Genomic DNA, 27947 nt, shown 5'->3' with positions numbered 1-27947 from the left:
CTTGCTGCAGGCAGGTTCCATGGGAATACACAAAAAAGAGGCAGGGAAACAGTCCCCATGGGAGACTGTTGTTTCTCAAAAAACAGGCTGCCATTACATCCTGTGAAGTTCATAAAGTGCTCTTCCCTTTGCTCAGTCATCCAGAGTGAAGTCAAAGGGCTCAAAGTCTTTCCGGAAGTGACGAGCCAGGGTCTCCTCCTCTTCCTTGCTGATCTGACACTGCCTCCAGTCAGACTTGTCAGGAATATTAAGGATAGCTTCACTAGCCAGGACCTCCCTGCAGAAAAAGCACAAAGAAGTCAAAACGGACAGTATCAGTCCAAAACCCCCTCCTCCTTTGATTCCTCTCCAGCCAGAGAGCTCCACTCAGCATCACCCAAAGAAGGTATGCAAATTTCTCTGACTTAGCTCATACCATTTTCTCTGCCCTGAGAGCCGTCTCTGCCATTCTATCTATCAAAGTCATGTCTGTTATAAGTGACCAGCTCTTAGCTCTTCTAGCCCCTCAAATTCCATTTACTTCTCTGAACAACTTGGAACTACATTACTGGTACCTAGAGAAGCAACATGGCACAGTAGAAAGAGGGCATCCCCTGATATCAGAAATATCAGGGACTCGATTCCATTCCTAGCTCTGCCACTTGCTATCTGTGACTTGAACAGATTACTTCATCACTGTGCCTTGATTTCCTTGCCTATGAAATGCAAAATAAGGGTTTTCTGATGTATGGAGACAACATAATCAAAGCACCAAACTAGCTGTAATTTTACATCCTGCCTTAAACTCTAGTTCTGCCATCTCAGGTCATTAGTGTGCTGAGGCGAAAAGTCAGGCACCTAGTCTCATATCCCACTCTGACTTTCTGCCTCTCTTTCTAGTGCACTCAGGCCTACGTAGGCACAACAGCACAGGCTCAATGTCAACAAAACCACCACGTACACAAGCTACCTTTTAAATGCCACTGCTTTATACTTTTACTTATTTTGATATATTAGAAATAACTCCTTTGCAGCCAATTAAGCTGACTGTGCTCTTTTCCCCATGGGGCCCCAGTGTGCAATGACTGCAAACAGCAGCATTCTTAGTAGTGTATGCAGCCTGTTGCCTCTATGGGTTGCCCTAAGGGACCCTGGGGACAGCCCTTTCCAGTGGACATTCATGACTGGCATGCTGTCCCCTATCTAGGCTCCAGACAGGTACGCACGGTGCCTTGGGAAAGCCCCAGGGCACAGTGGCCAGGGTCCACATTGGCCAAGTCATAATGTCCATCCACAACTGTTCCTGCAGAACAAGGAACATGTGATTGAGGCCCTCCACAGGGCGAAGTTCAAGTTCCCTGGCTGCCAGAAGATCCACGTCTCCAAGAAGTGGGGCTTTAACTAAGTTTAAATGAATCTGAAAACATGGTGGCAGAAAAGCAGTTCATCCTGGATGGCTGTGGGGTCAAATACATCCCTAATCGTGGCCCCTGGACACATGGTGGGCCCTGCACTCGCGAGAGCCTTGGCACCGTCCCCTCCTTACTCGTGCCCACCAATAAATCCTTTCTTGTCAAAAAAAAGAAAAGAACTCTATTTGTACATTTGTATGGTTCATTTTCCACTTTGAAGCTACAGTAAATAGAAAGGCTGAAAACAAATCACATGAGTCTTCTAAAAGTCAAAGGACCTAAGCTCAAGTTCTAGTTCTCTGGGCAGATCATCAGTCTACCTCTTCATCTGTAAAATGAAGACAGAACCGCCCTTCTTGTGCAGCAGGAAAAAAAATATGTCTTTTCAAGTATTTCGTTAACTGTAAAATGCTATGTAACTGTAAGTTACTATTGTGAAAAATAATGTTGAAAATACAACCAACTACCAAGAGCACAAAATCATTCAGAGACTCTATCCTTTGTGAGCTTATGTGCCTGTGTCATCAGTGTCCACACCTGTGTCTGTTGCTGAATCAATAACACAAAGATAATGTCAGATGTTTGAAGCTCCTAACACATTTCTTCTCATTTATTATCTTTTTGAAAATGTAGACAACTACGTTTACTGGACTTATCCAATGGTGGCAATCTCTTGGAGGCTTTCCAAATTGCTCCAAAAAGGGTTCAAGATTGACTCAAAGCTCAGTTCTAACTAGGGAAAAAACCACTGCAAATCACAGACACCAGCATCAGATAACCTGTTCCGCACATTTTCAACTCCCCTCCATACTCTCTCTTCTTGCCAGCAAATTCCTGTCTTCATTCTCTACCTAATTTATACCACTCCCTGTATAGTTCTGCAGTCATGTTCTCCATGATATGAGGAGCAAAAATGAAGCCTCATCCAGACCTTTAGGACACTACAGAGTAGTGAGTTAAGACCTCACATCTTTGGGGTCCAGCAGGCCAGGTCACTGTGTGACCATGGACAAGCTACCTAACCACTCTAGAGCCATGCTGTCCACTATAGAAGCCACTAGCCTGACATATTTAAATTTAATCCTAATTAAATTAAATTAAAAATTGAGTTCCTCAGTCATATTAGCCACATTTCAAGTGCTCAGTAGTCACTAGTAATGTGGCTGGTGATTACTGTATAGGACAGTGTACTTTTATAAAACATGTCCATCATCATGAAAGTTCCATTGGCACTCCTCCAGAGCCTCATTCTTCATACTGGTAAATTGGGATGACAGTACTTACCTTACAGAGTTTGGAAGATTAAATGAGGCAATGCATGGAAAGTTCTTGGCACAGTGTCTGGCACAGAGCACACGTTCAATTAATAATAGCATTTTCCTCCCTTGGGCTAGAATGCCCACATGCCAAAGTTTACCCTCTAAATATCTCTCTCAGGCTCAACTTCAGCCCTTTCATGACGCCTTCCACCACGTAGAAATGGGCTCTCCCTTCTCTGAATTTCTAAAGTACACTGTTCCTCAAAACTTTGTTACGGTACTTTTCACACTCTGCATTGCATTACTGTCATATATGTAAACATCTGACTTGCCCTAAGACTACTGGTTCCTTGGGGCAAGGACTGTTCCTTGTTTGGCTTTTTACTCAACTGGCCATGCAGCCCACTACTTCGTTCAGAGTAGGTCTAGTGAAAATACATTTAAAATAAGAAAAATGTACAAACCTTCCAAACTGCAAAGGAAAATTCTTTTTAATTCTGTGGAAAAGTTTCTCTCCTGTGTCAAGTTCAACATAAAAATATGCTGCTCCTGGCTGTGCAATCTAAAGTAAACAGAGTTATATGAGGACATGCAATAGTGCTTTAAAAGTCAAAAATCCCAGCCCATCTCTTTAAAGCTTTAATTTGGCAAAGAATTCAGCTTAGAAGCACAAGAAAAAGGATGTGAGCAGATATAAATCCCAAGTCACTTAGTGGAACTAGAGTTTAAAAAGCCAAACTGGCAGACATTACAAAGATCCTCCCAGTAGCACCTACCTTCCTAAGTTCCTGCCTTAGGAAATTTCTAATTTCTTGCTCTTCCCAGGAAAGCATTAAGGCACTGATGTAATACCATCTTCATCTCTAGTCTAATCAATACCCCATGCTCTAGTACCAAATTGTCACCTGCCCATTTAACATTTTTTAAACACCTTTGAGTACCTCAGGCTCAACATGTCAGAAACCAGGTCTTTACTTCTCCTGGAATATGACCTTCCCCTCCTGTTTTACCTGCTTGATGTCTGAGTGCTCTGGGATTTCCAACAGCTCTATTTGTTGCTCCTGTGCCTGAGTAATGAAGGCATCTTTAATGTCATCAGTAGCACAGCGGCTGAGGGGCACAGGAATGACCTGGGGTGGGGGGGGGAGCAGGAGAAATTCTTCATGCAGGTCTCAGAGAGCTCATGCCTCCTGCACAGTCCCTGAGACGTAGCAAATCCATCACAGGGGTGGAGAAACACCCCTCAGCAGAGATTCTCCTCAGGCCAGACAGGTCTATGTCAGCCTGTCTGTAAGGACTTAAACTTATGAGCTTGTCTGCCACATGTGGGAGCCCATCTCTGATGTGGGAAAGGCTAGAAAGAGATCTCTTTGTCATTAAGCCTTTGCCAGCTCCTATATAATATATGTGGCAGAGTCAGGCCCATTTGAAAACTTAACAAATGTGCCAGAAAGAAAACCACCACAACGACAATCAAATTATCCATAACAGTCTCTGAATTTCTGAGCTGCTAGCCCCAGGCAGGATCTGAGACTATTTCCTACCTCTGAGCTGCCACTCATGCTGAGCTTCACACAAAATACCCACTCTCTTCCAAACTCTATCTATCAAGGCCCACACCTTTCTTGGAACCTTCCTCGAATACCCATTCCTTTTCTCAACAAGGCACTTACTATCTGTGCTATTCACTTGTACTGCCATGCACTACCCTGTGAATCCCTATAAAATCTCTGGACTTATCACCAGAAACTCTTTAACCTTTTAAATGAATATTATTTAAATATTAATATGAAAATTCATATTAAATATTTTAAATATGAAATCAACTATTTAAATACCTAACCTTATATTAGAATCAAATACTTAAATATTAATTAAAATTAACATTATTTGTTGATGGGCACTTGGGTTGTATCCATGTCTTGGCTATTGCAAATAGTGCTGCTATGAACACTGGCACACATGTATCTTTTCGAATTAGAGTTTTCATCTTTACTGGTTATATGTCCAGCAGAGGGAGTGCTGGATCATAGATAGCTCTATTTTTAGTTTTTTGAGGAACCTCCATACTGTTTTCCATAGCAGCTGCACCAATTTACACAACAACCCAAGTGCCCATCGACAGACAATTGGCTTAAGAAGATATGTTATATATATATATATATATATATATATATATATATATATATATATATATATATATACACAATGGAATATTACTCAGCTATAAAAAATAATGAACTATTGCCATTTACAACAACACAGATGAACCTAGAGAATATCACACTTAGTGAAGTCAGACAAAGAAAGACAAATATTATATGACATCACTGATATGTGGAATCTGAAAAAAAAAATACAAATGACTCTATATACTAAACAGAAACAGACTCACAGACATAGAAAACAAACTTATGGTTACCAAAGGGGAAAGGGAGGGGAGGAAGGATAAATTAGGAGTATGAAATTAACAGATACAAACTACTATACATAAAATAGAAAAACAACAAGGATTTACTATATAGCACAGGGAATTATATTCAATATCTTGTAGTAACCTATAATGGAAAATAATCTTAAAAAATATATATATGTAAAACTGAATCACTTTGCCATATGCCTGAAACTAACACAATATTGTAAATCAACTATACTTCAAAAAAATTAACATTATTTAAATATTTATCAATATCCAGGTCCCCATACAGCCTTTCCAAGTTCTTGGGCAGAGACCACCTACCTGTAGCTGGAGGTGATGGCTCTTATAATTTCTCTCAAATAGAATACATCGTTTGCCTTGACTCTTAAAGAAGCGCCTCAGTGTAGCCTTATACTGCTCAACCTCTTCCACCACCTCTGCTGAAAGCTCCACCACTGACTGGTAGTGTCCAATGGGCAGGATGAGGACATGGTCATCAGATAAGCCTCCTTTGGCCAGGGCAAGGTAGCACTGAAGAGGAAGCACACAGAAGTGAGACATCAATACTGCATGTGTGATTCTTCAGGGAGAAACGCCTCTACAGAGCGTGAGCCCAAGGGTGTGGGAAAAGTGCTCAAGAGGCTCAGTAGAAATTCTCCTCTTAAAAAAAATCTGATTTTAGAGGTTATAACAACAATGTTGTCAAGCACCTGCTGAAGAATGAGATTAGATGCAACAAATTTCTTTTTTTCTGGCTGCACGGCTTGTGGGATCTTAGTTCCCTGACCAGGGATTGAACCCGCACTCTCGCCAGTGAAAGTGTGGAGTCCTAACCACTGGACCGCCAGGGAGTTCCCAGATGCAACAAATTTCTATGCAACTATCAAATGAACTGGGAGCCAATGAGCAGCACGCAGACCGGCTTTTGGCTACAAACACACCAGAGCTGAAGGAGACTGGAACAGATGGTTGGTTTTTCCTCCCAGGCTCCAAACTTGAAAGCAATTTTTCAGTTTATTATCACCTCCAGCCAAAGAAAGATACCACTTCTGACTTCAAATGAACCACTTTCCTTACAGTGACACCCAACCTCACCCCCTAAATACACCTCTTAGGCTCACAAAAAAGGCGAAGATGACATGATTAGCATCCAGTGTCCCTACAGCCTTAAGCTGCTGACTAACCTCTACAAAATGAAAGCAAACATAACCTAACAGGGAAGGAAGAAGAAGAAACCTCAAACTCAGGTACATCCCAAAAAACTGTAGTTCCCAACAATGGCTGCCGGCAGCTAAACAGCAACTAAAAATATTTCTGTCAAAACCTAAACATGCAAGACTGCTCTACCACTCAGACATTCTTTGAAGGGAAGACACTGAGTGAGTAGAGAAAGGGCCAGTGAATATCAGCGCAGGCAAATGAAGGTACTGGAGCTTTAGAAAAACAATCCAAAGTATACTTTTAGTGTGGTGGGTTCAAAGTTAAGGCTGAAGGAAGGAGTCATTTATTTTTCATCTACACTGAGAAAGCCCAATAGAATGACAGGATAAGTATCAGAAACAAACTAAAGCATGATCATCCTTGATCTCCTTGGCACAGAGGACTGAACACATCTATAGAGTTAATATCCCAGATGACTAAAGTTCATCAAAACCTCATATGTGCTAAAACATTAAAAAAAAATTTTAATAACCATTTTGATTGTGTTTGTTTTAAAAGGTTACTCTAGAAGCCTGAGTTTTCTAGCCTTTCCTTTTTATACTGTGATGTGCACTGAAGTTTCTAGTCTAGACTAAATAGCACCCCCCAAGGCAGTACCTTCTAGTTCTTGTGAATAGTTTCACACTTGGCCGATCTCTTCCCTTCTTTTCAAACTCTCAACTTGTAATCTGTTCTATACTTGAATTATCTCTAACTTTATCTCAAATGTATAAGTAGGACCTGAATGAATATTTCTCCTATAGACAAATGCATGGATTTTGCAATAGTTATTCTGGACTCTTAGCAGCCCGCACCTGCTTTTACCAATTTATAGCCATTAGCATACTTCTATGTATATTCCTTGAGGAAGGCATGGCAAAGACGGAGAAAAAGCCAGGGGAAAAAAGTAATGAAAGGAGATCAAGAGGAGTGGCTACAGAGGGGACTCCAAGCCCTATGCCAGACACCCACAGGTCACCAGAGGTTCCCAAGAGGTTTCTAACAACAAAGGACAGCGCAGGTAAGTGTAAACTTGATTACTAGGTAGGCTCTAGGCTAAAATCATCATGTGACCTCCTACTTGGGGTGCTGGGTTGGGCCACAATCAAAATCTGAGATACTTTTTGCCCCTCTAGCTTTAGGTCAAGATGAGAAGCAAACAGGTTTCCTGATTATCCCCTAGGCTCATACCCTAAGCCAGATACCCTAGGCAATAGAAAGGTACAATAAATGGAAAGGAAAGGCCATCTCTCCTGGAGGCCCAGAGCAGCACGGAGCTAAGTCACCCATTCCAAATCTCTTGTGCCCTGCATGGCATTCTGAACCTACTGTTTCCGAAACAGAAGGCAGTCTGAAGCCTTCTCCCATACCATACCATATGGGAGAGAAGGATAGCATATACTAATCCAAGGAGGAAACCAAGACCCAAGAGAGTTAATCCAAAAAGGTATTCCTATAAAAAGAAGTTTTTGAGTTTGCTTCTCTTCCCACTGAAGAGTTCATCCACAGGCTCTATGGCCCAGCTGTGTCACAGGCCTTGACCCCATTCATGCACCCCCTACCGACAGGAGTGTGCCAATATGCAAGACATAAAAATTAAATGTAAATGACTGGGACTCTTCAGTCAAACAATAATGGCAGGAGAGGGATATGACTTCGAGTGTAAGATGACACAGATTCTAGTCAGTCTACAGGAGCCCACAGAAGAAGGCCCTCACTGTCAGGATAAGCTGAGGAAAAGGTCATCCCCAGGAAACAAAATTAGAATAAATCAGTGAAAAATGGATGAAAGTATCTGTCCGCAGAAGCATCACACACTAAGAAATGATTTGTAAATATTTTCCTCAGGGGCCTTGGGAAATAGCCAATTCTAGTCATGGGAGACTAGGGTGCAAATGTTAACCCTGAAAATTAAGCTTCTTTCATTCTAAATGAACGAAAAAGAAGAATAATGGTCTATATGAATCCCAGAGGAATGAGGGTCAAAAACTAATATTATTTAATACCTAATCAAGCCCTGCCCAAGGAAAAGTATCTGGGGAAATCTGAAATAGGATGACTTTACAGTGAGACACACATAGTTCATCAGAACTTTCCACAGCCTGAATAAAATCCTTCTCAAAATCATCCAGTCCTCATAGTCTGATTCAGTGCTTACCAAGCAATCTTGTAATTATTATCTTGGGTTCCCAGATACCCATACCAGGAATGTGGATGTGGGTATTCCCGTCATTAGGAAGCTATATCCTCTACTACTAGGCAAAACTGAGAATTTATCACTTTAGTCTTTTATATAATCAGTGTAAATCAGTTCTCAACATTGCATAATTATCACAAATAAAAATTAATAAACTCAAGTTTTTAAATCTGAAGATATAAAAAAGAATACCAACATTTTTAGTCAAATATGAGTGTAAAGGCAACAGAAGACTCCCTTTTTGGGACAAAGAAAATCCTTGTGTTTGTACTTCCCTGGTGGCACAGTGGTTAAGAATCCGCCTGCCCATGCAATAGACACGGGTTTGAGCCCTGGTCCGGGAAGATCCCACGTGCCATGGAACAACTAAGCCCGTGTGCCACAACTACTGAGCCTGTGCTCTAGAGCCCGTGAGCCACAACTACTGAGCCCGCGCGCCTAGAGCCTGTGCTCCGCAACAAGAGAAGCCACCGCAGTGAGAAGCCCACGTACCACAACAAAGAGTAGCCCCTGCTCACCTCAACTAGAGAAAGCCCGTGCGCAGCAACGAAGACCCAACACAGCCAAAAATAAATTAATTAAAAAAAGAAAAGAAAACCCTTGTTTTAAATAGTAATTCAAAAAAGTAACTCATCACCCCCAAGTAGTATGAAATAAAAACACATAAAGTTCAAGAATTACATAAAAACATCACCCTAGGAGAGCCATACCTATTTGTCAGAGAGGAGGGAGAGAAGGAGCAATCTTGTGAAACTGGCTCTACTAAACCACAGGAGAATTGCTATAGTTGCTCTAGTCAAAAAGATAGAAAATAACAAATGTTGGCAAAGGATGTGGAAAAACAGAAACCCTCATACATTGCTGAAGGGAAAACAAAATGGTATAGCCATTTTGAAAAATAGTTTGGCAGTATCTTAAAAAGTTAAACATAGGGCTTCCCTGGTGACGCAGTTGTTGAGAGTCCGCCTGCCGATGCAGGGGACACGGGTTCGTGCCCCGGTCCGCGAAGATCCCACATGCCACAGAGCGGCTGGGCCCGTGAGCCATGGCCGCTGAGCCTGCGCATCCAGAGCCTGTGCTCCGCAGTGGGAGGGGCCACAACAGTGAGAGGCCCGTGTACCACACAAAAAAAAGAGACTAGTGGTTGCCTGGGGCTGTGGGTGGGTATGGAGACTAACTGTAAATGGGCATGAGGAATCTTATTGGAGTGATGAACATGTTCTAAAACTATTATGTGATGGCTGTACAATCAGGGAGTTAACTAAAAATCACTGAATTGCACACTTAAAGTAGGTAAATTTTATGATATGTAAATCATGACTCAATAAAGTTAACAGAAAACAAACAGGTGTCTCCTCTGTAAAAGGTTCATGGAAGTAACTCACATGTGTGCCAATGCTGACCACCAAATGCTTTTCCACTTCAGGGCTGGCAAGGCAAAACCAGCAGGGTCCTGGAGGCTGAGCTTCATGTGGAAGAAAGACAAATGTTACCATGGTCCAAGCACTCCAGCACATAACCACCCTATAGAATTCAGCCTTGTCTGATCTTTGCAACCTGCAAACACTGATATGTACACAGTACTGCCACAACGGACTGTGTCTGCTGTGCTCCCACTATGACCCCTGCCCCCATCACCATTATCAATGAAACTAAACCTCTATTAAAAGTTCTGAATTTGTAACCAATCCACAGGTAGGTGATCCATGTGATAACCATATATTGACTAAAGTAGCATGTAACTGGCAACTAACTGCAATGAGAGAACACTCAACTGGGTGTCTGGAGCCCCAATTCCAGTTCTAGTCATGCCACCAGCTATCCACATGACCCTGGGAGTACACGTACCCTCCCGAAGTCAGCCTCTTCATCTTTGAAACAAGGGGTGGAGAAAGAGGATCTCAATGTAACAGCTGTAAGTCTTTTCTACCAGTTTGATTATTCTATTATTTTATAAACCCAAACTGATTTTGTAGGCTCTTAACCTTACGTTTACAGACATGACGGAAAGGAGCTTTTTCCATAGTTCTGACAGGAATAGCCTCAGACAGCCTCAAAGTCAGGCCACCTTTGCATTCTTTTATTTTTCTTATTGGTCCTAATGATTCAATATACAATCTTCTTCTGCCAGAAGAGGCTCTCTTAGCAATGCTGCTTCCCAAACAAGACCCAAAATAACAGTTTTTGCTCACATAAGAGACCTCTGGAACCAAGGTACTTACGAAGTTTGCGAGGCTGCTTTGGGTGAGGAGAAGACTTGCTATCTCTGCCTGTAGATGAACGCTTCCTTCCCTGCTTTTCATTTAAATCAAAGAAAAACTGACAGGCTGAATCTTCCTGGAACAGCCAAAGGTAGAAGAGTAAATGTTATTAAACTAACCTTTAGACAAGTAGCCAACCATCCACATACAAGGGAATGTTCCTGCCATGTCATGTCTTTCCTCCCTGCCCTTTCTGCCTATTCTAGAGAAGAAAAATATTTTCCCAATCCTGATGCCTGGACTCTCAGTCATACCTCTCAACACTTATCCAAGCTACCACCAAATTTATCCCTTTGGAAAAGTGAATTGAAATGCAAGTTATACAGCAACTCTTGCCTAAAACAGAATAGCACGAACCCACCCACATTCCTTTCCCTTTCTCTCTCAGTAGGGCCATGGTGCAGTCTTACAATTTCACAGATCAAACAATTCTGAGTTTTAATTAAAAAGATAAGAAAAAAAGTCTGAGAAAGTAGACAATGCATACTAGTAAGGAAACTTGACATTCCTTGCTTTAGTGAAGGGAAAACGAATTTCAGAAAAGTCTGCTATTAAGAAATTTCTTCAGAGTAAATCTTATTCACCTATACCACTCATTATAAAATCACAAATTACATTGCTACCAAGCAGTTGGGATCTTTGCCTGAAGAGTTAAGAACAGAGAATTAACTTTAGACAAGGAAAGACTCTACATGTGTAACGCCAACATATGAACCAAGTTTAGACAATGAAAGACTAAAAATATGAAACTGTTAACCCCAAACTATAATTTAAAAAACAAACAAAAACAAAACAAAAAACACATTGAGCTTACTGGAAATCTACTAAGGCTTTCTAATCACCAGCATGATTATCCAAAGGAAAGAAAAAGATTTAGATTCGAGGGATTAAACTTGCCTTATGAATTAAACTATAACTAGGAAAAGGACACCTGTAATGGGCAATCCTGCCCAGAAAATGCCACCTCTCAGTCAGAACATACCTCAGGGGCAGGTATTTGCTTTTCTAAGGATGCTTGCTTCACAAACTTTCTGTAAGGGTTTTCAGTGACATCTGGAGGCTGTTTTACCAGTTCTGCTACATCCATTAGTTTCATAGGAACAATACTGAATGCATAAAGATACTTTGGGAGAAGAACAACATAATATTAAGGGAAATACTGTTTGTGCAAATGTAACCAACCTATTTTATTATAACATTTCACATAAAGCTTCAGAAACTGAGTAAGATTAAAGAGCAGCAACCAGCCCATCTGTGGTTCAGAGAATCCATAGCAATGCCATTTCAGTGATCTCTGCAGGGGCAAACCAAGGGCTGATGAAGTAACAAGCAACTAATCAAAGCCCAGCCCTTACACAAAACAACTATCACTGCAAGGCCCAGAGGGACTTGCTCCATAACCCTTGAAGACAAACTGCTTCTGTCTCTGGGTCCTTTATCTTTGTGCACTTTGTCCATAGTCACTGCACTGCCCTTCTTTTTTTCTAATGAAAACTAAATTGGACAACTTAGTGTTTCCCTCTGATTTTATACAATTTCTGCTGTATATGCTGATAGATTTTCTTAGGGATTAGTAGCAAAGAAATAAATACTCACATAAATATCTAAAACCATGGACTAATGGCACAGATACTGAAAACTACGTGAGATATCAATAGATGCTTAACCTCACTACTGATCAGGGAAATACAACTAATTAACAATGATACACAACCTTCTTATATCATAATGGCCAAAAATGTTAATAAAAATTTGACACTACCCATTGAGAAAACAGACTCATACACTGCTGGTAGGGGTGTAAACTGGAACAAAATTTTGAAATGAATTTACTAATACTTTCCAAATTTTAAAATGTGCATATTCTTTGAGTGAAGTATGCATTGCTTAGGGTTAAGGCTAACATGTCCCTGAAAGTAAAGCAATAGACTAAAAATACTGTGAGTGATGCTCGGTCTTGAAAGGGCAGTTTAAAAAAAAGGAAGAAAGGAAGGGAGGGAGGGAGGGAAGGAAGTTAAAAAAAATTACAAATCTAAACTTGCTAAGAATGCATTGGGCCTAAAAGTTTAAGATATTATGGAAAAAGAAACAAAATACTTGTTTATCTTTTGCATGTACATTGTTTATGGCATATTATAGTAGGATAATCTTCAGATAATTTATATATTTTCCCACGTGACTGACTGTTCTGATCTTTAGCTATTCCAATCCACAATATCCTGCTTTTGGCCCTACAGAATCAGAAGTGCTCTCAGGGAAGTGAGAACAATATACTTTTCTGGTATACCCTCTTTCATTCACCTGCACTGTTTTCCAGTATAAAGACAGATTCAAGGTATCACTAAGATTCCCAAAGCCAACGAGGGCTTAGGTAAATCCTTGGGAAGGTTTTATTATTTCTGCTAAAAGAAGTTGCTAAAAGAAGCAAAACAAGAGTACCATCTGAGGTCAAACTCATGAAAAATACCCATAGAGACGACCACATGGATGTGGGAAGAAAGACATCATTCATTTGAAATTTTGCCTTTGTTCCACTGGGCCTATTTTCCCAAACCCTTCTCTAAAATCTCCTACAAAGGACCCAAGGAAACCTGACCTTTCATTACCATATTATTATAAAGAGTAAAGTCACTGAAGTACTGGGACATCGCAGTTGGGGAGAAGAGAAGATCTGAATGCTAAACTTGGCAAGAGGAACATTTATCAGGCAGACAATGAATATTAACCAAACACCAAATACTCAAAATTTACCTTTTTCTTTTCTGGATTTCCAACATTTGCCAGAGCTATGAACCTGGTGGCGTGCTGTGCATTTTCCTGCAGAATGATGTGGTTTCTATAACATATTGGAAAGATAATAGGTTACCAACAAACTTTACCTTTTTTTTTTTTTCTGGCTGCACCTCGAGGCTTGCGGGATCGTAGTTCCCTGACCATGGATTGAACCCAGCAGTGAAAGCGCCGACTCCTAACCAATGGACTGCCAGGGAATTCCCACCAACAAACTTTACTTTTGATCTGCAATTATGAAATATGTAGACTCCACGGGGCCATGAAAAAAGCACAGGTCCTAAGTCTATCACTACATCACCACCAGTAACATCTCAGATGTTACCTGTCCATCTAGTAGAATAATCACCCCTACTTCCCGGGGCTGCTGTTAGGAAAAAAATGAGGTCACGTATTTGAAAAGCACAAAAAACTCTAAATTTGGCTTTAAAAGAGTCGGAAAATTGGCAAAATGTTGATAATTGCTGAAGTAGGTTATGGGTTCAGGAGGGATCATTACACTATTCTCTCTTCTTTTATGTAATAAAAAACTATAATAATGAAAAACAAAGAGAAATGAGTTTTAAGTGGAAAAAAATGCTTCAAATGGGGCTTCCCTGGTGGCGCAGTGGTTGGGAGTCCGCCTGCCGATGCAGGGGACGCGGGTTCGTGCCCCGGTCCGGGAGGATCCCACATGCCGCGGAGCGGCTGGGCCCGTGGGCCATGGCCGCTGGGCCTGCGCGTCCGGAGCCTGTGCTCCGCAACGGGAGGGGCCACAGCGGTGAGAGGCCCGCGTAACGCATAAAAAAAAAAAAAAAAAAAAAAAAATGCTTCAAATGGCAATACATAGCATGATTTCATTCTCCTAGGAAAAATATAAAAATACATGAGTGTCTATGTTCCCTGGAAAAAAAATGCCAGTATTTTTATTATGATAGGTATGGGTTTTTGTTACAGCTCTGGTCAAAAAGTTGTACAGGGAAGAGATATGGGAACATATGTATATGTATAACTGATTCACTTTGTTATAAAGCAGAAACTAACACACCATTGTAAAGCAATTATACTCCAATAAAGATGTAAAAAAAAAAAAGTTGTACAGGGTTTTTTGTTGTTGTTTTTTTAACAGCTTTATTAAGATCTATTTCAAATACCATACAATTCACCAGTTTTTAGCATATTGACATATACTAAGCCACTAACACTATCTAATTTTAGAACATTTTCATCATCTAAAAAAGGAAACCCTGTATCTATTAACAGTCACTCCCCATTTCCCTCCAACTAGCCCCTGGCAACCGCTAATCTACTTTTTATCTCTATGGATTTGCCTATTCTGGACACTACAGATAAATGGAGTCATGTAATATGTGGTATTTTGTGTTTGGCTTCTTTTATTTAGAATAATCTTTTCAAGGGTCACACATGTAGCTTTTATCAGTACTCCATTCCTTTTACTTACTGAATAACATTCCATCATATGGATATACCACCATTTATTTACCCATTCATCTGGTGATGGATATTTAGGTCATTTCCTCATTTTGGCGATTATGAATAATGCTGTTATGATCATTTGTGTACAAGTTTTTTGTGAACCTATGTTTACATTTCACTTGGAATAGGAGTGGAATTGCTGGGTCATATGGTAGGCAAATGCCAAATATTTTTGCAAAGCAGCTGTACCATTTTACGTTCCCACCAGCAACGTATGAGGGCTTCAACTGCTCCACATCCTCATCAGCACTTATTATTTGTCTTTTTGATTATAGCCATCCTAGTGGGGTGAGAAGTGGTATCTCATTGGTTTTGATTTAGATTACCCTAATGGCTAATGATGCGTGAGCATCTTTTCATGTGCCTATTGCCACTGGTTTATGCTCTTCAGAGAAATGTATATTTGGATCCTTAAAAGTTTTGAGTGGCTTATTCCTATAACCTTTCTGTTTTTAGTGCATGGTTTCAGAGAACAAGAGGTTTTTCTGGAATGCATATATGGAGATATAAAAGAAAAATCCGTAGTACCTATGGTTATATCTTAGGCTGTGGGATTATAGGGAAAGGGCAGGTTATATTCTTCTTTTTGTTCACCTATATTTTTTGAACTTTCAACAACACATATGTTGCTTTTGTATATTAAAAAAAAAGGTTTTTATAAATCATTTTAGGGATTACCCATGCCTTTAAAGTGAAGATCTTTCAGAGTTAACTTTACTTAGCTCTATTACTTATAAAACACTGGTTTTATTTTCTCTGTAATACATCCTTTAAAAACTCCATCTCCAAGCTATACTGAAAAAAGAGAGAGAGAAAAAAAATTGATACAAGTTCTTGATTCCTAAATTGAAATACTTCTTAGGTGATTATCCTGAGTTTAAGACTATACAAGGGGGCTTCGCTGGTGGCGCAGTGGTTAAGAGTCCGCCTGCTGATGCAGGGTACACGGGTTCGTGCCCTGGTCCGGGAAGATCCCACATGCCGCGGAGTGGCTGGGCCCGTGAGCCATGGCCGCTGAGCCTGCGCATCCGGAACCTGTGCTCCGCAACGGGAGAGGCCACAACAGTGACAGGCCCGCGTACCGCAAAAAAAAAAAAAGACTATACAAGGAGTAACGTTTAACCTGATCAAAACAGGACTTACTGTACATCAAGCTATGATAGTTAAACAGCATTGTTATGTCAGACCCTCAAACCTTTAAGGGGCTTTAAATGATACATTGGATGATACGGTATCATCCAATCCCTTGTATTTCAAATTAGGAAACCAAACTCAGAGAATTGGAATGATTTGAGAGTCACTCATTTCATGCCTGAGTAACTAAAAGAAACCAAGATATTATATGGCTGAAATGAACATGAGAAGTTTACACAGAAAATCCAGGCAAATTCTTCAAAAAAACAAAAAGAATGAAATGCTACTCACCGATATGGAAGCCTCTCATAATAAGTCTTTTCCAATGCAGCAAAATGATATCTTGGTTTCAAGCCTGTGGCAAGACTGGAGATCAAAGCAGAGCCACATTTTTTGGTATCCACTTCTCCCTAGTAAATAGAAACTTAGTCATCATAACAGACCTAAGAGTTATCATGAAATGCAGAGATATAACAAGATACTTTGAAATGTCTTTGGAATATTTATGTGGCTACAATGTGGGCAGCAGGATTTGCGTCATGAATTCCATACTTATGGCAATCAGAGAAATCTCAACACATAAGTGGAACTGGGCTATTACAAATGCAGAAATAGGAACAGTTGTTGGAAGCCAGAGGTTAAGGGAGAAGGTAACTCCTCCATACTAATACCCAAAACAAGGTTTATTACAATCTTTTTTTGGAAAGTAACACTCTCTCTGGAGCCCACAGACAGTAGTACATCTATAAGTTGCTTCATTGTGCTCCTGTAGTTCTGACAATGCAGACAGTCATAGTCATTGCAGAAGATCAAAATTAAAAGCTAGCTTTCAGGGCCCCTAAGATCCATAGAATATTTGCCGTAGAACATTCAAGGACTTCATCACATAACCATACAATCCTTTATTTTGCTTCAGTCAAGGAAGGTGTGGCTTGTGGAAGGGCACAACCGTGCCCTTGTCACAGTTTGTAATACAAAGTCTGTCAAAAGTTAGGTTTGTTCCCAGAGCTTCCATTAACAATAAATTATGTGCTCTCTCATCCATAACGTTATTTATGAACTTCATTCTAAGAGAAGGTATTAACTGGAAATAAAGAAATTACCAGAGTTAATTTTCCACTAAGTAAAGCAAAACCTTCCTTTTGTCTTATGCTTGCCTCCTTCAGGTGTCTGCTGAAGGGCAGGGAACTGGCCTTGAGGTTAGTTACAGTACCTTAGGGACTAGTGAGATATACTGTTTTCTCCCCTATAAATACCTTGTATGATTACTTATAAACTTTCATCAAAATCTACTTTAATCAAAAATTGTAAACTTTTTTAGCACTGCTGTTCATTCTTCCTTATAGACTATCACGTGTCTTTCTCTCATCACCACTTTAGTAGTCTTTCTCTGGATCTTCCCTAGTTCTGCTGTATCTTCTCTACGCTGCAACCAGCACTGCCTATTGTATACTAGTGGCAGAATAACCATAGGTTTGTGGAAGGGGAAGAAAGTGTTGTCCCTTCTCCCTTCAAAATCCTGACAATGCCTGGTATTTTGTTGGCCTTTTTAGTCATGGACACATTATGTTGAAGTTGGCAGAGTGGTCTACAAGGCCCTTTTCTGGATCATATCTGATAACTCTACATCTAGGAGTTGATATTTGTCCCTAAATGCATTCTTACATTTTCCTTCACTGAAGTTCAGCTGATGCTTTCTGCGCTCACATACAACCTTTCAAGGTCTTCCTTAGGCTGATATCCACCAAGGTAGCTCCCCATGATAGCTGTCACTCACCAACCTGGTGTACATCCTCTTCCTACAAAAATATTTAGATCGAACGCCATGGCACGCTCCAATACATTCCAACATTAAAGCTTTCCCGTTAGAAAAGTACTAAGTTTTCAATATATTGTTTCCCAACTTTAGATCACTATCCTCAATCCCATGATGATTCCACCTTTTAAAATATGTTGATAGCCAAAAAGATATAATCTGGAATGGAAAGGTAGAAATAAAACTACAGAGCTGCCACTAGCTATAAATCTTTTCACTGAAAATTAGTGACCCCTCAAAACTTCTTAAGAAGAAGCTTGAGAAAGGGTACTTGAAGCAGAGAATATAATTTTTTTTTAAAATTCATTTATAAGTAAGACTTCAGCATTCTCTCTTCAGTGAATCATGCTTTCATTAAGATCAACTTTTGCTTTGGTCAGCCAATAAGGCTTTAAGTAACCTGAAAAATTCATAAAAGATTTCTACTGAAAGGAACTAAGAGCTGAAATAGTCACATAAAGAGCAAAAAACCTCAAATTAAGCCACTGCAATTTGCTTTTAGAAATTCCAACTGAACAAATACTACTCACAGAAGAATTCCCAAAGTTCCCCACATACTTGGGCCATGGGGATGTGAGCAAGATATCAACACCCTTAAACTGGGAGGTTGACCACAGCGTTGTTCTCAGGGAAAACACATCCTTGGGACTAAAACTGTAACCTGGGACAGGTTCATTTAAGGACTCTGTCCCACTGAGGTACACAATCTGCAGCCCCGAGCTTCCAGTGAAGACACCTTTACGACCTGGGTTCAAAGAAAAATGGACAAGTTTTAGTCAAACTGCTGAATGAAATGTCACTCTGGTGATGAATCTCTTTCCCCATGCCCCACTTCCAGCTCCTAGGTCTCAATGTTGGATGGCTACAACAGTATTCCTGTTCAGTAAGTAAGAGCAGTCCTTATGTGAAGGCTGCTGGAGCCCACAGTCTGATTGCCCCAGGTGCCTCGCAAATGAAAAAACCTAGGAAGCACTGATTAAGAAAAAGGCTTTCTGCCTTCTAGAGACTCCAAAGGGACTAAAAGATCTAGACACCTGGATACAGGGAGAGGCACTGAGAAGAAAAATAAATAATTGCATCTGTGAGTAAGCTATAGTCTAGAATAAATGTACTCTTCATGAAGGTAGAAGCTTCCAAATGAAGGAAAACATTTGGAAAAAGCAATTACTTGGGAAAAATTAAGAGACTCTGCCATCTTCTAAATTTATTCATAGCTTGTGCCCTTGATTCCGTTTCCTTCTTGTTGCCGCCAGAACCCTGTTCCTTCAATTTTCACTTCCCTTTCATCTACTGAGTCTCTTCTTCTCAAATGGTTCTTTCCACATACTAACTCATAAAGGAACACACATACTAACTAATAAAGGAACACACATATTGACTAACAAAGAATAATAAAGTAAAAAAGGAACACACATACTAATAAAAAAACTGTAAAAAGAGCATTTATAGCAAAGGAAATGTAGAAGCTTTCTAAAGAAATGAGAGACCGAGAGGAAATGTGAAGACCAGTTGAGCCATTTTAGATAAAAGTGAGTTGAATGATCCAAGAAGCAGTAGTGGTGGGGGGAGGGGAGCAAGTGGAGAAGAAAAGCAAAATTTGACAGTGCTTTTTACAACAGCCAGACACTGAAAGAACCACTAAGAGTTTCAGGGGGTTGTGGAGGAACAATTTTAACCTGGAATTGAAGAGTGGACCTGGAATCAGAAAAAGGACAAAAGCAGTGAAAAACCCAAGTATCAGCACTAAAAACTTGAGTTTTTCAAAACCTCAGTGAAACCTAGAGCTATAGCAAATTAGGAGTCCAATTAACAAATAAGCTGTGTACATCTAGCAATGTTATATGGTGAGATCACATACATAGAATTTTTTTTAACACAATTTATACCTGAAGTACTTCAAACACTGTAGTCAAATATTTTATTCCTCTAGTTGGCTGAAAGAGTATATATTGGGTTGTGAAAGTACAAGGAGATTGGGGAGAGGTGGGAGACAACATAGGAAAAATGACATAGTCTTAAAGGTATAGACACTGACTTTAGAAAAAAAACCCTGATCCCCATTCTCTCAGGCAGTAATGGCAGATGAATCCAGCCACAAATTTCCTGGGAGGCTAATTCCTGGGACACATTATGTTCATTACAAACACACAAGATATCAACTTACCCAGATAAGTAATGTTTTCAGCTAATTCACACCCATCAACATCTTGGAAATATTTTACTGTTTCCTGGTTATTGGCACCCAGCACATATGTCTGAATAGGAGCTAGTGAGAGAAACAGACATGACACCAGCTAGTTACCAGATCTGCTTTGGAACCTGAGAACTGTATCCCCATAGGAAAAACACTTGTAGCAAAAGTAAAGAGTCTGCAATTCTAGGGAATTCCCTGGCATGGGTTTGATTCCTGGTCCCGGAACTAAGATCCCACAAGCCACATGGCATGGCCAAAAAGAGTCTGCAATCCTATACATGGAACATGGTCACCACATAGGATATCCTACAACCAACCTTGTGGCTTGACTATTAAATGGTATCACTAGGCTGATGAAGTAACATCTTGGAGAGGATAGTCAATGTATAGTTAGGAAAACACAGACTCCAAAGGGCTTAATAAAAAACACTGAAACTAGGGGGGAAAAAGAACACATATGGTTGCATTATTCAATTCCTTCCTACTGAGAAGAGAATTCTTTTTCTAGAACTAAATCCAACCAAATTCAAAATGTGAACATTTAGATATATAGGCATTCTTCCCAGGTCAATGCAGAACTCAAAGGCAAACTCTTCAATCACTAACGTGTGAAAAACAACTAGGCAAGAACCATGTAGCCTTGAAACTTTATTAGAAATCATATGTTAAAAATAAGTTCTGTACCTTTCTTGATGCCAGTTTTATATTCCTCCCATTCAGCATCTGGAGTGGAGCCAAAGAAATTTCCTACACACAACAGCAGCTAAAATGAGTTTTTTAAACAGATATATGAGATTTTTTAATAATATCAAATAGTACATAATTAATTGATAATAACGTTATTGAGCTAATTATCCTATTTAATGATCTCAGTTTTTTCCTTAATCAATTTACAGAATTTCCTTAATCAATTTACAGAATTTCTAAACATAATTTTTTTACAACAATTGTAGTAGTTACTGATTCTATAAATTCCTAAATTTTGGCTCCCTGGATGTCAAATACAAGCTGGGGAAAGAGACAAGAGGGTCAGGGAAAAATGGAGACATCAACCTTAAAAAATCTCTCTGCAAAATACAAAACAATATTAGATACCCTGAGAGATACAGGGCATAAAGGACACATTTCCTGCTTGTTGTCTTACTCAACCTTTAACCCAATGAACAAATTATCCCCATAACTAGAATACTCTTCTGTACTCTAAAAATTTACAGTCTAGCTGGCAACAACACATAACAATTACATAGGACTCTTTAGTCTGTGAAGCATTTGCACATATGCTACCTGAGTTCACTCATACCATATACCCATGAAATAGATCTGTGCTTCCCAAACCGAGGGTCAGAATCACTTAGGGAGGTTCTGCTAGTCTGTTTTCAGTTTTGCGTACAGTAATAAAGTAACAAAATTCAAATTCAAAAAAGTATAGAAGGGTCTACAGTAAACACATCTCCCTTCCCACACCACTTTTCAGCTACTAAATTCCCATGCTCAGAAAAGGAATTCAGACTTCCCTGGTGGAGCAGTGGTTAAGAATCTGCCTGCCAATGCAGGGGACACGGGTTTGAGCCCTGGTCCAGGAAGATCCCACATGCTGTGGAGCAACTAAGCCCATGCACCACAACTACTGAGCCCGTGCTCTAGAGCCCACAAGCCACAACTACTGCGCCCACGTGCCACAACTACTGAAGCCCGCGCACCTAGAGCCCATGCTCCGCAACAACAACGGCCACGGCAATGAGAAGCCCGTGCACCGCAGAAAAGAGTAGCCCCCGCTCACCGCAACTAGAGGAAGCCTGTGTGCAGCAAGGAAGACCCAATGTAGCCAAAAATAAATAAATAAATTTGTATACATAAGAAAAAAAAAAGGAACTCAGTCTAACAAAAAAGGAGAGTATGTGTTCGACTGAGAAATGTATAAAGGAGCCCAAACTTTATTTTACTATGTTTGATTACAACAGTCAAATTAAATGCAGTAAAAAGAAACATCTTACATCAAAGTTTCCACTTTTCTTCTGAATTGTTCGAACTCTATTGAATAAAACATCAAACTTTCCTTCAACATCTCCACATGCCAAGCTGCAAACAAGACATAAATGTTAAGGCAATGCAGGACACACAAATAAGCCTGCCAGGTTTGGTATACACCAGTCTTCCTGGATTAGGGAGATATGTGATCCAGTCTCTGAGGTTACCTGAGAGGTTCACTGCATGTGCACTATTAATGACCACTGGGCAGCTCCACCTAAAGGTCTCACCAATAACTTCACCATATCTAAAATTTAACTTATCATTTCCTCCAAAATTGAACCAGCTTATTCTCACTTGCCAAGTTTTGTGGCTGAGTCTACTGCCAACTTGGTTACCAAGACCCAAAAATCCCCCATCCAGTCATCGTCTCCTCAATTCCTTTTTACAAATATCTTTCAAAGTCATCCTGTCCTTTTCGTTTCCACTACCACTATCTTAGCACAGGGCTTCATTCATCCATTCAACAAACACACTCACGACATCTACGACATGCTTGCTAAGTGCAGTATGCCAAGTACTATGCTAAGAACACGTTAGGAGTATAAAGAAGAGGGAGACTCAGTTCAAGCCTCAAAGAGTACACAATCAGGGAAGGGGAGATACGCTGATAGTTATAAATTTATATGAACAAGGGCAATAATAGGAGGTATGTGTAAAGTGTTATGGGGTAGGGAGATAGAAACCGACAAGACCTGAGGTTTGTTAGGCAGACTGACCCTACGTTTTGAGGTAACTTGTTCTATAATCTCGTTTCTGAGTTTTTATACTTTTGACTTACATGGTTTTTCCACTTCTCATATCATTTTCTTAATGTCTTTTAACTCATCTTGAAATATTATAGTTCTTGTTTTGTCAGTATGTCTTTCTGGTGTGCTTTACTATCCATACCACTGAACATTTTCAAGGTAGTGAAAATGCGAGTAGTGAAACGATCATATCTGTTTTAGAAAGATCATTTTAGTAACAGACTGAAAGATGGTCTGGAGGAACAAGTGACTACAAGCAAAAATACCAGCAAAGAGGGCAGTGTCAAATGAAGATGGGGAGGAGAGAAACAGACGAGAAATTTAGAATTCTGAAAACTTGAACACAAATTGGAGTGGAGAAGTAGGAATGGAGGATAATTACAAGGTTGAGCAACTGAGAGTCCTGTAGTTTATGCAGAGGCAGAATCGGAGAGAAATACGGCGAATCTGGTATTGGATACAACGCAGAGGATATACTTACATTTCCTCTAATATTCTCCCTTCTTCCTGTCCACCCTACATAAAGCCAGCGGTTTAATGTTCTTTCCTCAAAAACATTAAGACAACTCCACTGCCTGAGGAACCACAGCTTTCCACAAGTCCCTGATCTCTCTTCCCAATGCTTTCTCCAAGTTTCCATAACAGAAACCTTCCCTACTGTCGATCTGATCACTCTCTGTCTCTGCCATTCCCTTGGGGTAGTTATTTCTCCTAACAGTCCCACACTACCCATCTTGAGTCTAAAATTTTCCCATCCTTCAAGGCCTACCACATCTCTAAAGCCTTCCTGACCGCTCAGAAAGTCCTCTTCTCAAAACATCAGAAACCCATATAGCTTTTCAGAGCAATCTCTGTAATAAATTATTACCACTTTCACTTATTTGCTGAGCACCACCTCTTCTAGGAAGCCCTCCAGCCCCTATCAGTCACCAAATCCTGGTGCTCCCACAGGATCCTGCACTTCCTCTCTCATAGCAGTTGTCACATGGAATTATCTCTGTTTTGGGGAGAGCCATTGTCCAGTTTGTACATCATAAGACACCTCCAAGTTCATCATCTCCTCATCTGGGCCCTCTTCCAGTGTTTCCTACCCCACTGAAGAAAGAAATCTAGGACCAGGACAATGCTGACACCTTCTCACTCATAACCAAACCACCTCCAAACCCTGCTGATGTCCTCTCCTTAATAAAGCTTGAACCTCCTCTGCCTTTACGCTATCTAATCCTAGCTGTTTTCTACTTTGGCTATAAATTTTTCTTCACGTTGCAACCAGAATCGCTTTCCAAAATGAAAATTTGATCATGCCAAGGCGTTCTTAAACATTCCAGTGATCCAGTGACTTTTTTAGGATAAAGACAAAACTATTAATCAAGCCTCAATCCTCACTACCTTGATTCCTCACATTAATCCAAATACCCTATACACCCTCCCAGAACCGTGAACCTTTTCCTCCTGACATTTATCAGGACCGTAATTCAACATTTATCTGGATTATTTGATTAATATACGTTTCCCTAAACTGTAAGATCCATTAGGGCAGGAACTCCATCTGTGCAACGCCTAACACAGTGCCCGGCACACTGCAATTGTTCAATCAATACTGTCGAATGAATGAATGAATGGAAATCCTCTCTTCACCATCCCCTCAAAAAGCGCGCCAGGGCAAAGGCCCTGTCTCTCTCTCCTGTCGACCACTGCCCAGAGCCCATCAATGGGCCCCATGCCTACAATTTTTGGCTAGTAAATATACTGCGAGGAGAAACGAAGGGGAAATGATGTCAGAGACCAAGACGGCCTAATATGGAGAAGGCCTGACGCTAGGAGCTTCCTCCTCTCTCAGCGAGTGTCGCCAAGAGTCCCCCTCTTCAGAAGCGAAAACGGCCAGGAAAAGAGGCCGGCAGTGGCCAGGCAAAGACGCGATCGAAGCTCACCAGCAGCCGCCGGGCTTCCGCCCCCGCCTTTAGAAAACCCCCTCCAGCGCGCGCGCGCGCACACACACACACAGACACACACACACCCCGCTTCAGGCTCAGGGTCACACACACACATGCTTCAGACTCAGGGTCACTCACAGGCGCAGCGGTTTCTCAGCCATCTGCCCTTATAGCCTGGATTGGGACGACCACCGAAAATACGGAAAACGAACCCACGCTCCTCCGGAAAAGGCGGCCGCACTACGATAAGACGTCAGCGCTCCCAGCCAATGAAATCTCAGTTACCTACGGAGAGCGCCGAGGGACAGATACCTCTCTCAGGTGGTTTTGCCTCGAGCTGGAATCAAGAAACCAGGAGCGTGGACAAGAAGGGACAAAGGACGAAAAACATTCCGATTGTAATTTTTTACTTGGGGGCAGTTGAAATTATTGAATTGCTAGAAAACTCTCTGCACGGTGTTGGCCCCAACCTAATGATGTAACTCTCGTGGGCAAGACAGACCAAATAAATAAATATTTTTTTTAAAAAAAGAGTACATGGGAAATTTGTAATACACGATTTTATTTTATTTCATTTTTTTGGCCACACCAAGGGCACCTGGGATTTTAGTTCCCCTACCAGGTATGGAACCCGCGCCCCCTGCAAGTGGAAGCACGGAGTCTTAATCACTGCGCAACCAGGGAAGCCCCTCTAGTCTCCTTTAATCTACAATGGCCCACCTACCTTTTGTTTTTCATGACATTGAGTTTTTTTGAGAATTCAGGCCTTATTGGTTGGAGACAACAGTGTTTAAGGAAATGGAAGAGTTCCTGACAACTGAGGGGCATGGGAGACTCACGAAATGCAGCCAAGCAATTCAAAATTAACTAAAACTTAAAATAAGTTTAAGGAAGAACAACAAAGTTCTGATTTTCCTCACAACTTCTACAATGCTTTTTTGGGAAAAATCAAGTTAACTGCCTCAAAATATTGATGGCTCTGTACTGCTGTCACATTGATATTCTTTCTGCTCTGGGGGTAATACAGCCCAGCCTAGCAGTGGAGGTCAAGATGGAATCTTGAAGAAGAGTAGAAGTTTATCAAGCATGGGCAGGTGATAATTTCAGGAATAGGAAACCTCAGTTAAGATATGAAAACTCATCCATAGAATTCTGTGTTATATTTTTTCTAAATTGAGGTATATGGAATTCAGTGTTATCTTTGCAACTTTCCAGCAAATCTAAGTCTGTTGTAAAGTAGAAAGTTTATGGGAAAAAAACTCATCCATTCGAATTTAAGGTAGCTCAAGATAGCCCAATACAGTGTTAAGTGTCAGAGTAACAGGGAATGAAATTGAAAAAAGGAATAAAATAGGGGCCTTGTATGCATGCTAGGAAATCTGGCTTTAGAAAACACATTCTTCCCAAGCACACATGGAACATTCTCCAAGATAGATCATGTATTAGGCTTCAAGTCTGAATAAATTCAAGAAGATAGAAATTATATCAAGTATCTTTTCTAAGCACAATGGCATGAAACTAGAATCCAGTAATAGGAGAAAAATTGGAAATTCACAAAAACATGGAAATTAAATACCATACTCTTGAACAACAAATGGACAAAAAGAGATCAAAAGGAAAATCAAATGAAACAAATGAAAATGGAAACACAACATACCAAAACTTGTGGATATAGCAAAAGCAGTTCTAAGAGGGACGTTTACAGCTGTAAATGCCTATATCAAGAAAAAATAACCTCAAATAAACCTCAAGGAACTAGAAAAAGAACAAACTAAGCCCAAGGTTAGCAGAAGGCAGGAAATAATAAAAATTAGAGCAGAAATAAATGCAATAGAGAAATGGAGAATAATGAAACTAAGAGTTGGTTTGGAAAAGATAAACAAAATTGACAAAACTTTAGCTGGACTAACCAAGACAAAAAGAAATTAGGACTCACATAAATAAAGTTATGAATTAAAGAGAAGACTACAGAAAGACAAAGACTATGGAAGCAATTATCTGCCAACAAATTGGACAACCTAGAAGAAATGGATACATTCCTAGAGACATATAACCTACAAAGATTGAGTCATGAAGAAAAAATCTGAACAAGTCAATAATATGTAACGATTTTGAATCAGTAATCAAAACCTCCCAACAAAGAAAAGCCCAGGATCAAATGGTTTCACTGGTGAATTCTAACAAACACATAAAGAATTAATGCCCCCCCCAAAAAAGAATTAATGCTGATCTTTCTCAAACTCTTCCAAAAAAATTGAAGAGGGAACACTCCCAAACTCATCTTATGAGGTGAGCATTACCCTGATACCAAAGCTAGATAAGGATACTGAAAAGAAAACTACAGGCCAATATCCCTGATGAATATAGATGTAAAAATTCTCAACAAGATACTAGCAAACCAAATTCAACAGCACATTAAAAGACTTACATGCCATGATCAATTGGGATTTATCCCTGGGATGCAAAGATGATTCAACACACAAATCAATAAATGTAATATACTACATTAATAGAATGAAAGATTAAAACTGTGGTAATTTCAGCTCTATCTTGGGAGAACCCTATATCATAAATATAATTGGGGATGTTGTCCACTTTATGTATATCAATTTCAAAATGCTAGTTTGTGTCAGGATGTGTATCCGGCTAAATACGTCAAATCTTGTATGAAAAAGTTATAGAAAGTTTAATAAAGAGCCAAAGAGAATTACATTAGACTAGTTCACCCTCAGAAACACAAAAGTAATACGAAATATTTATTTAAAGTTTGGTTTCTAAGTTTAAAAAGTCTGGCTTTTTCAAAGAGGCCAGGAGAAGTCATGAAAGAAATCTAAGCAGGAGAAATGTGGCCAGTTTACATTTTAGAAAGATTGGTCTGCCAGCAGCCTGGACTGCAGGTTGGAGGGATATGTAAGGTAAGACCACAGCAATAGTCCAGAGAAGAAGGGGATACATGATGGTGGACTAGAACTTAAATGGTGGGAAATGACAAAAACAGAATTAAGAACTCTTTTGGAGATGGAATTGGGGACCTCAGGCACCTTCCTAACCACTAACACCCAACTCTGGATATGGTTGACTGTCTTCCAGACTAGACTG

General features: G+C 40.2%; 1 protein-coding gene and 2 non-coding genes across 4 annotated transcripts; 1 reads left to right on the top strand and 2 right to left on the bottom strand.

The window, feature by feature from the left end:
* Positions 1-113: 113 nt before the first annotated feature.
* Positions 114-25073, bottom strand: CWF19L1 (CWF19 like cell cycle control factor 1). Of its 2 annotated transcripts, XM_065894223.1 has the most exons (14): positions 24987-25073; positions 22132-22216; positions 20822-20900; positions 20108-20209; positions 18474-18688; positions 16419-16537; positions 13479-13563; positions 11710-11850; positions 10689-10803; positions 9852-9931; positions 5391-5600; positions 3661-3780; positions 3115-3212; positions 114-277 (listed from the first exon to the last, which is right to left on the bottom strand). In XM_065894223.1, the coding sequence occupies exons 1-14, from the start codon at positions 25007-25009 to the stop codon at positions 133-135; spliced, it is 1617 nt and encodes a 538-aa protein (XP_065750295.1). In that variant the 5' UTR covers positions 25010-25073; the 3' UTR covers positions 114-132. The 2 variants fall into 2 exon arrangements, with proteins under 2 accessions (XP_065750295.1, XP_065750296.1); XM_065894224.1 differs by lacking the exon at positions 3661-3780 and having other exon boundaries at positions 24987-25009.
* Positions 1008-1142, top strand: LOC136136777 (small nucleolar RNA SNORA70). The gene has a single exon (XR_010656706.1). It is a non-coding gene; the product is annotated as a small nucleolar RNA SNORA70 (small nucleolar RNA).
* On the bottom strand, positions 3972-4119 carry LOC136136732 (small nucleolar RNA SNORA12). Its single transcript, XR_010656671.1, has one exon. It is a non-coding gene; the product is annotated as a small nucleolar RNA SNORA12 (small nucleolar RNA).
* Positions 25074-27947: the final 2874 nt, after the last annotated feature.

This window comes from Phocoena phocoena, chromosome 16 (assembly GCF_963924675.1).
Source record: "Phocoena phocoena chromosome 16, mPhoPho1.1, whole genome shotgun sequence".
Lineage (NCBI taxonomy): Eukaryota > Metazoa > Chordata > Mammalia > Artiodactyla > Phocoenidae > Phocoena > Phocoena phocoena.
Note: the sequence above shows the minus strand (reverse complement) of the source record. Positions and strands in the feature narration are given on the sequence as shown.

Excerpts from the sequence above, each read along its gene's own strand:
- CWF19L1 (XM_065894223.1), bottom strand. The coding sequence starts at position 25,009 with ATGGCTGAGAAACCGCTGCGCCT. Across the intron at positions 13,564-16,418 it reads TATGAGAGGCTTCCATATCG|AAACCACATCATTCTGCAGG; the intron begins GTGAGTAGCATT and ends AATATGTTATAG. Across the intron at positions 9,932-10,688 it reads AAAGCAGCCTCGCAAACTTC|CTCAGCCTCCAGGACCCTGC; the intron begins GTAAGTACCTTG and ends TTCCACATGAAG.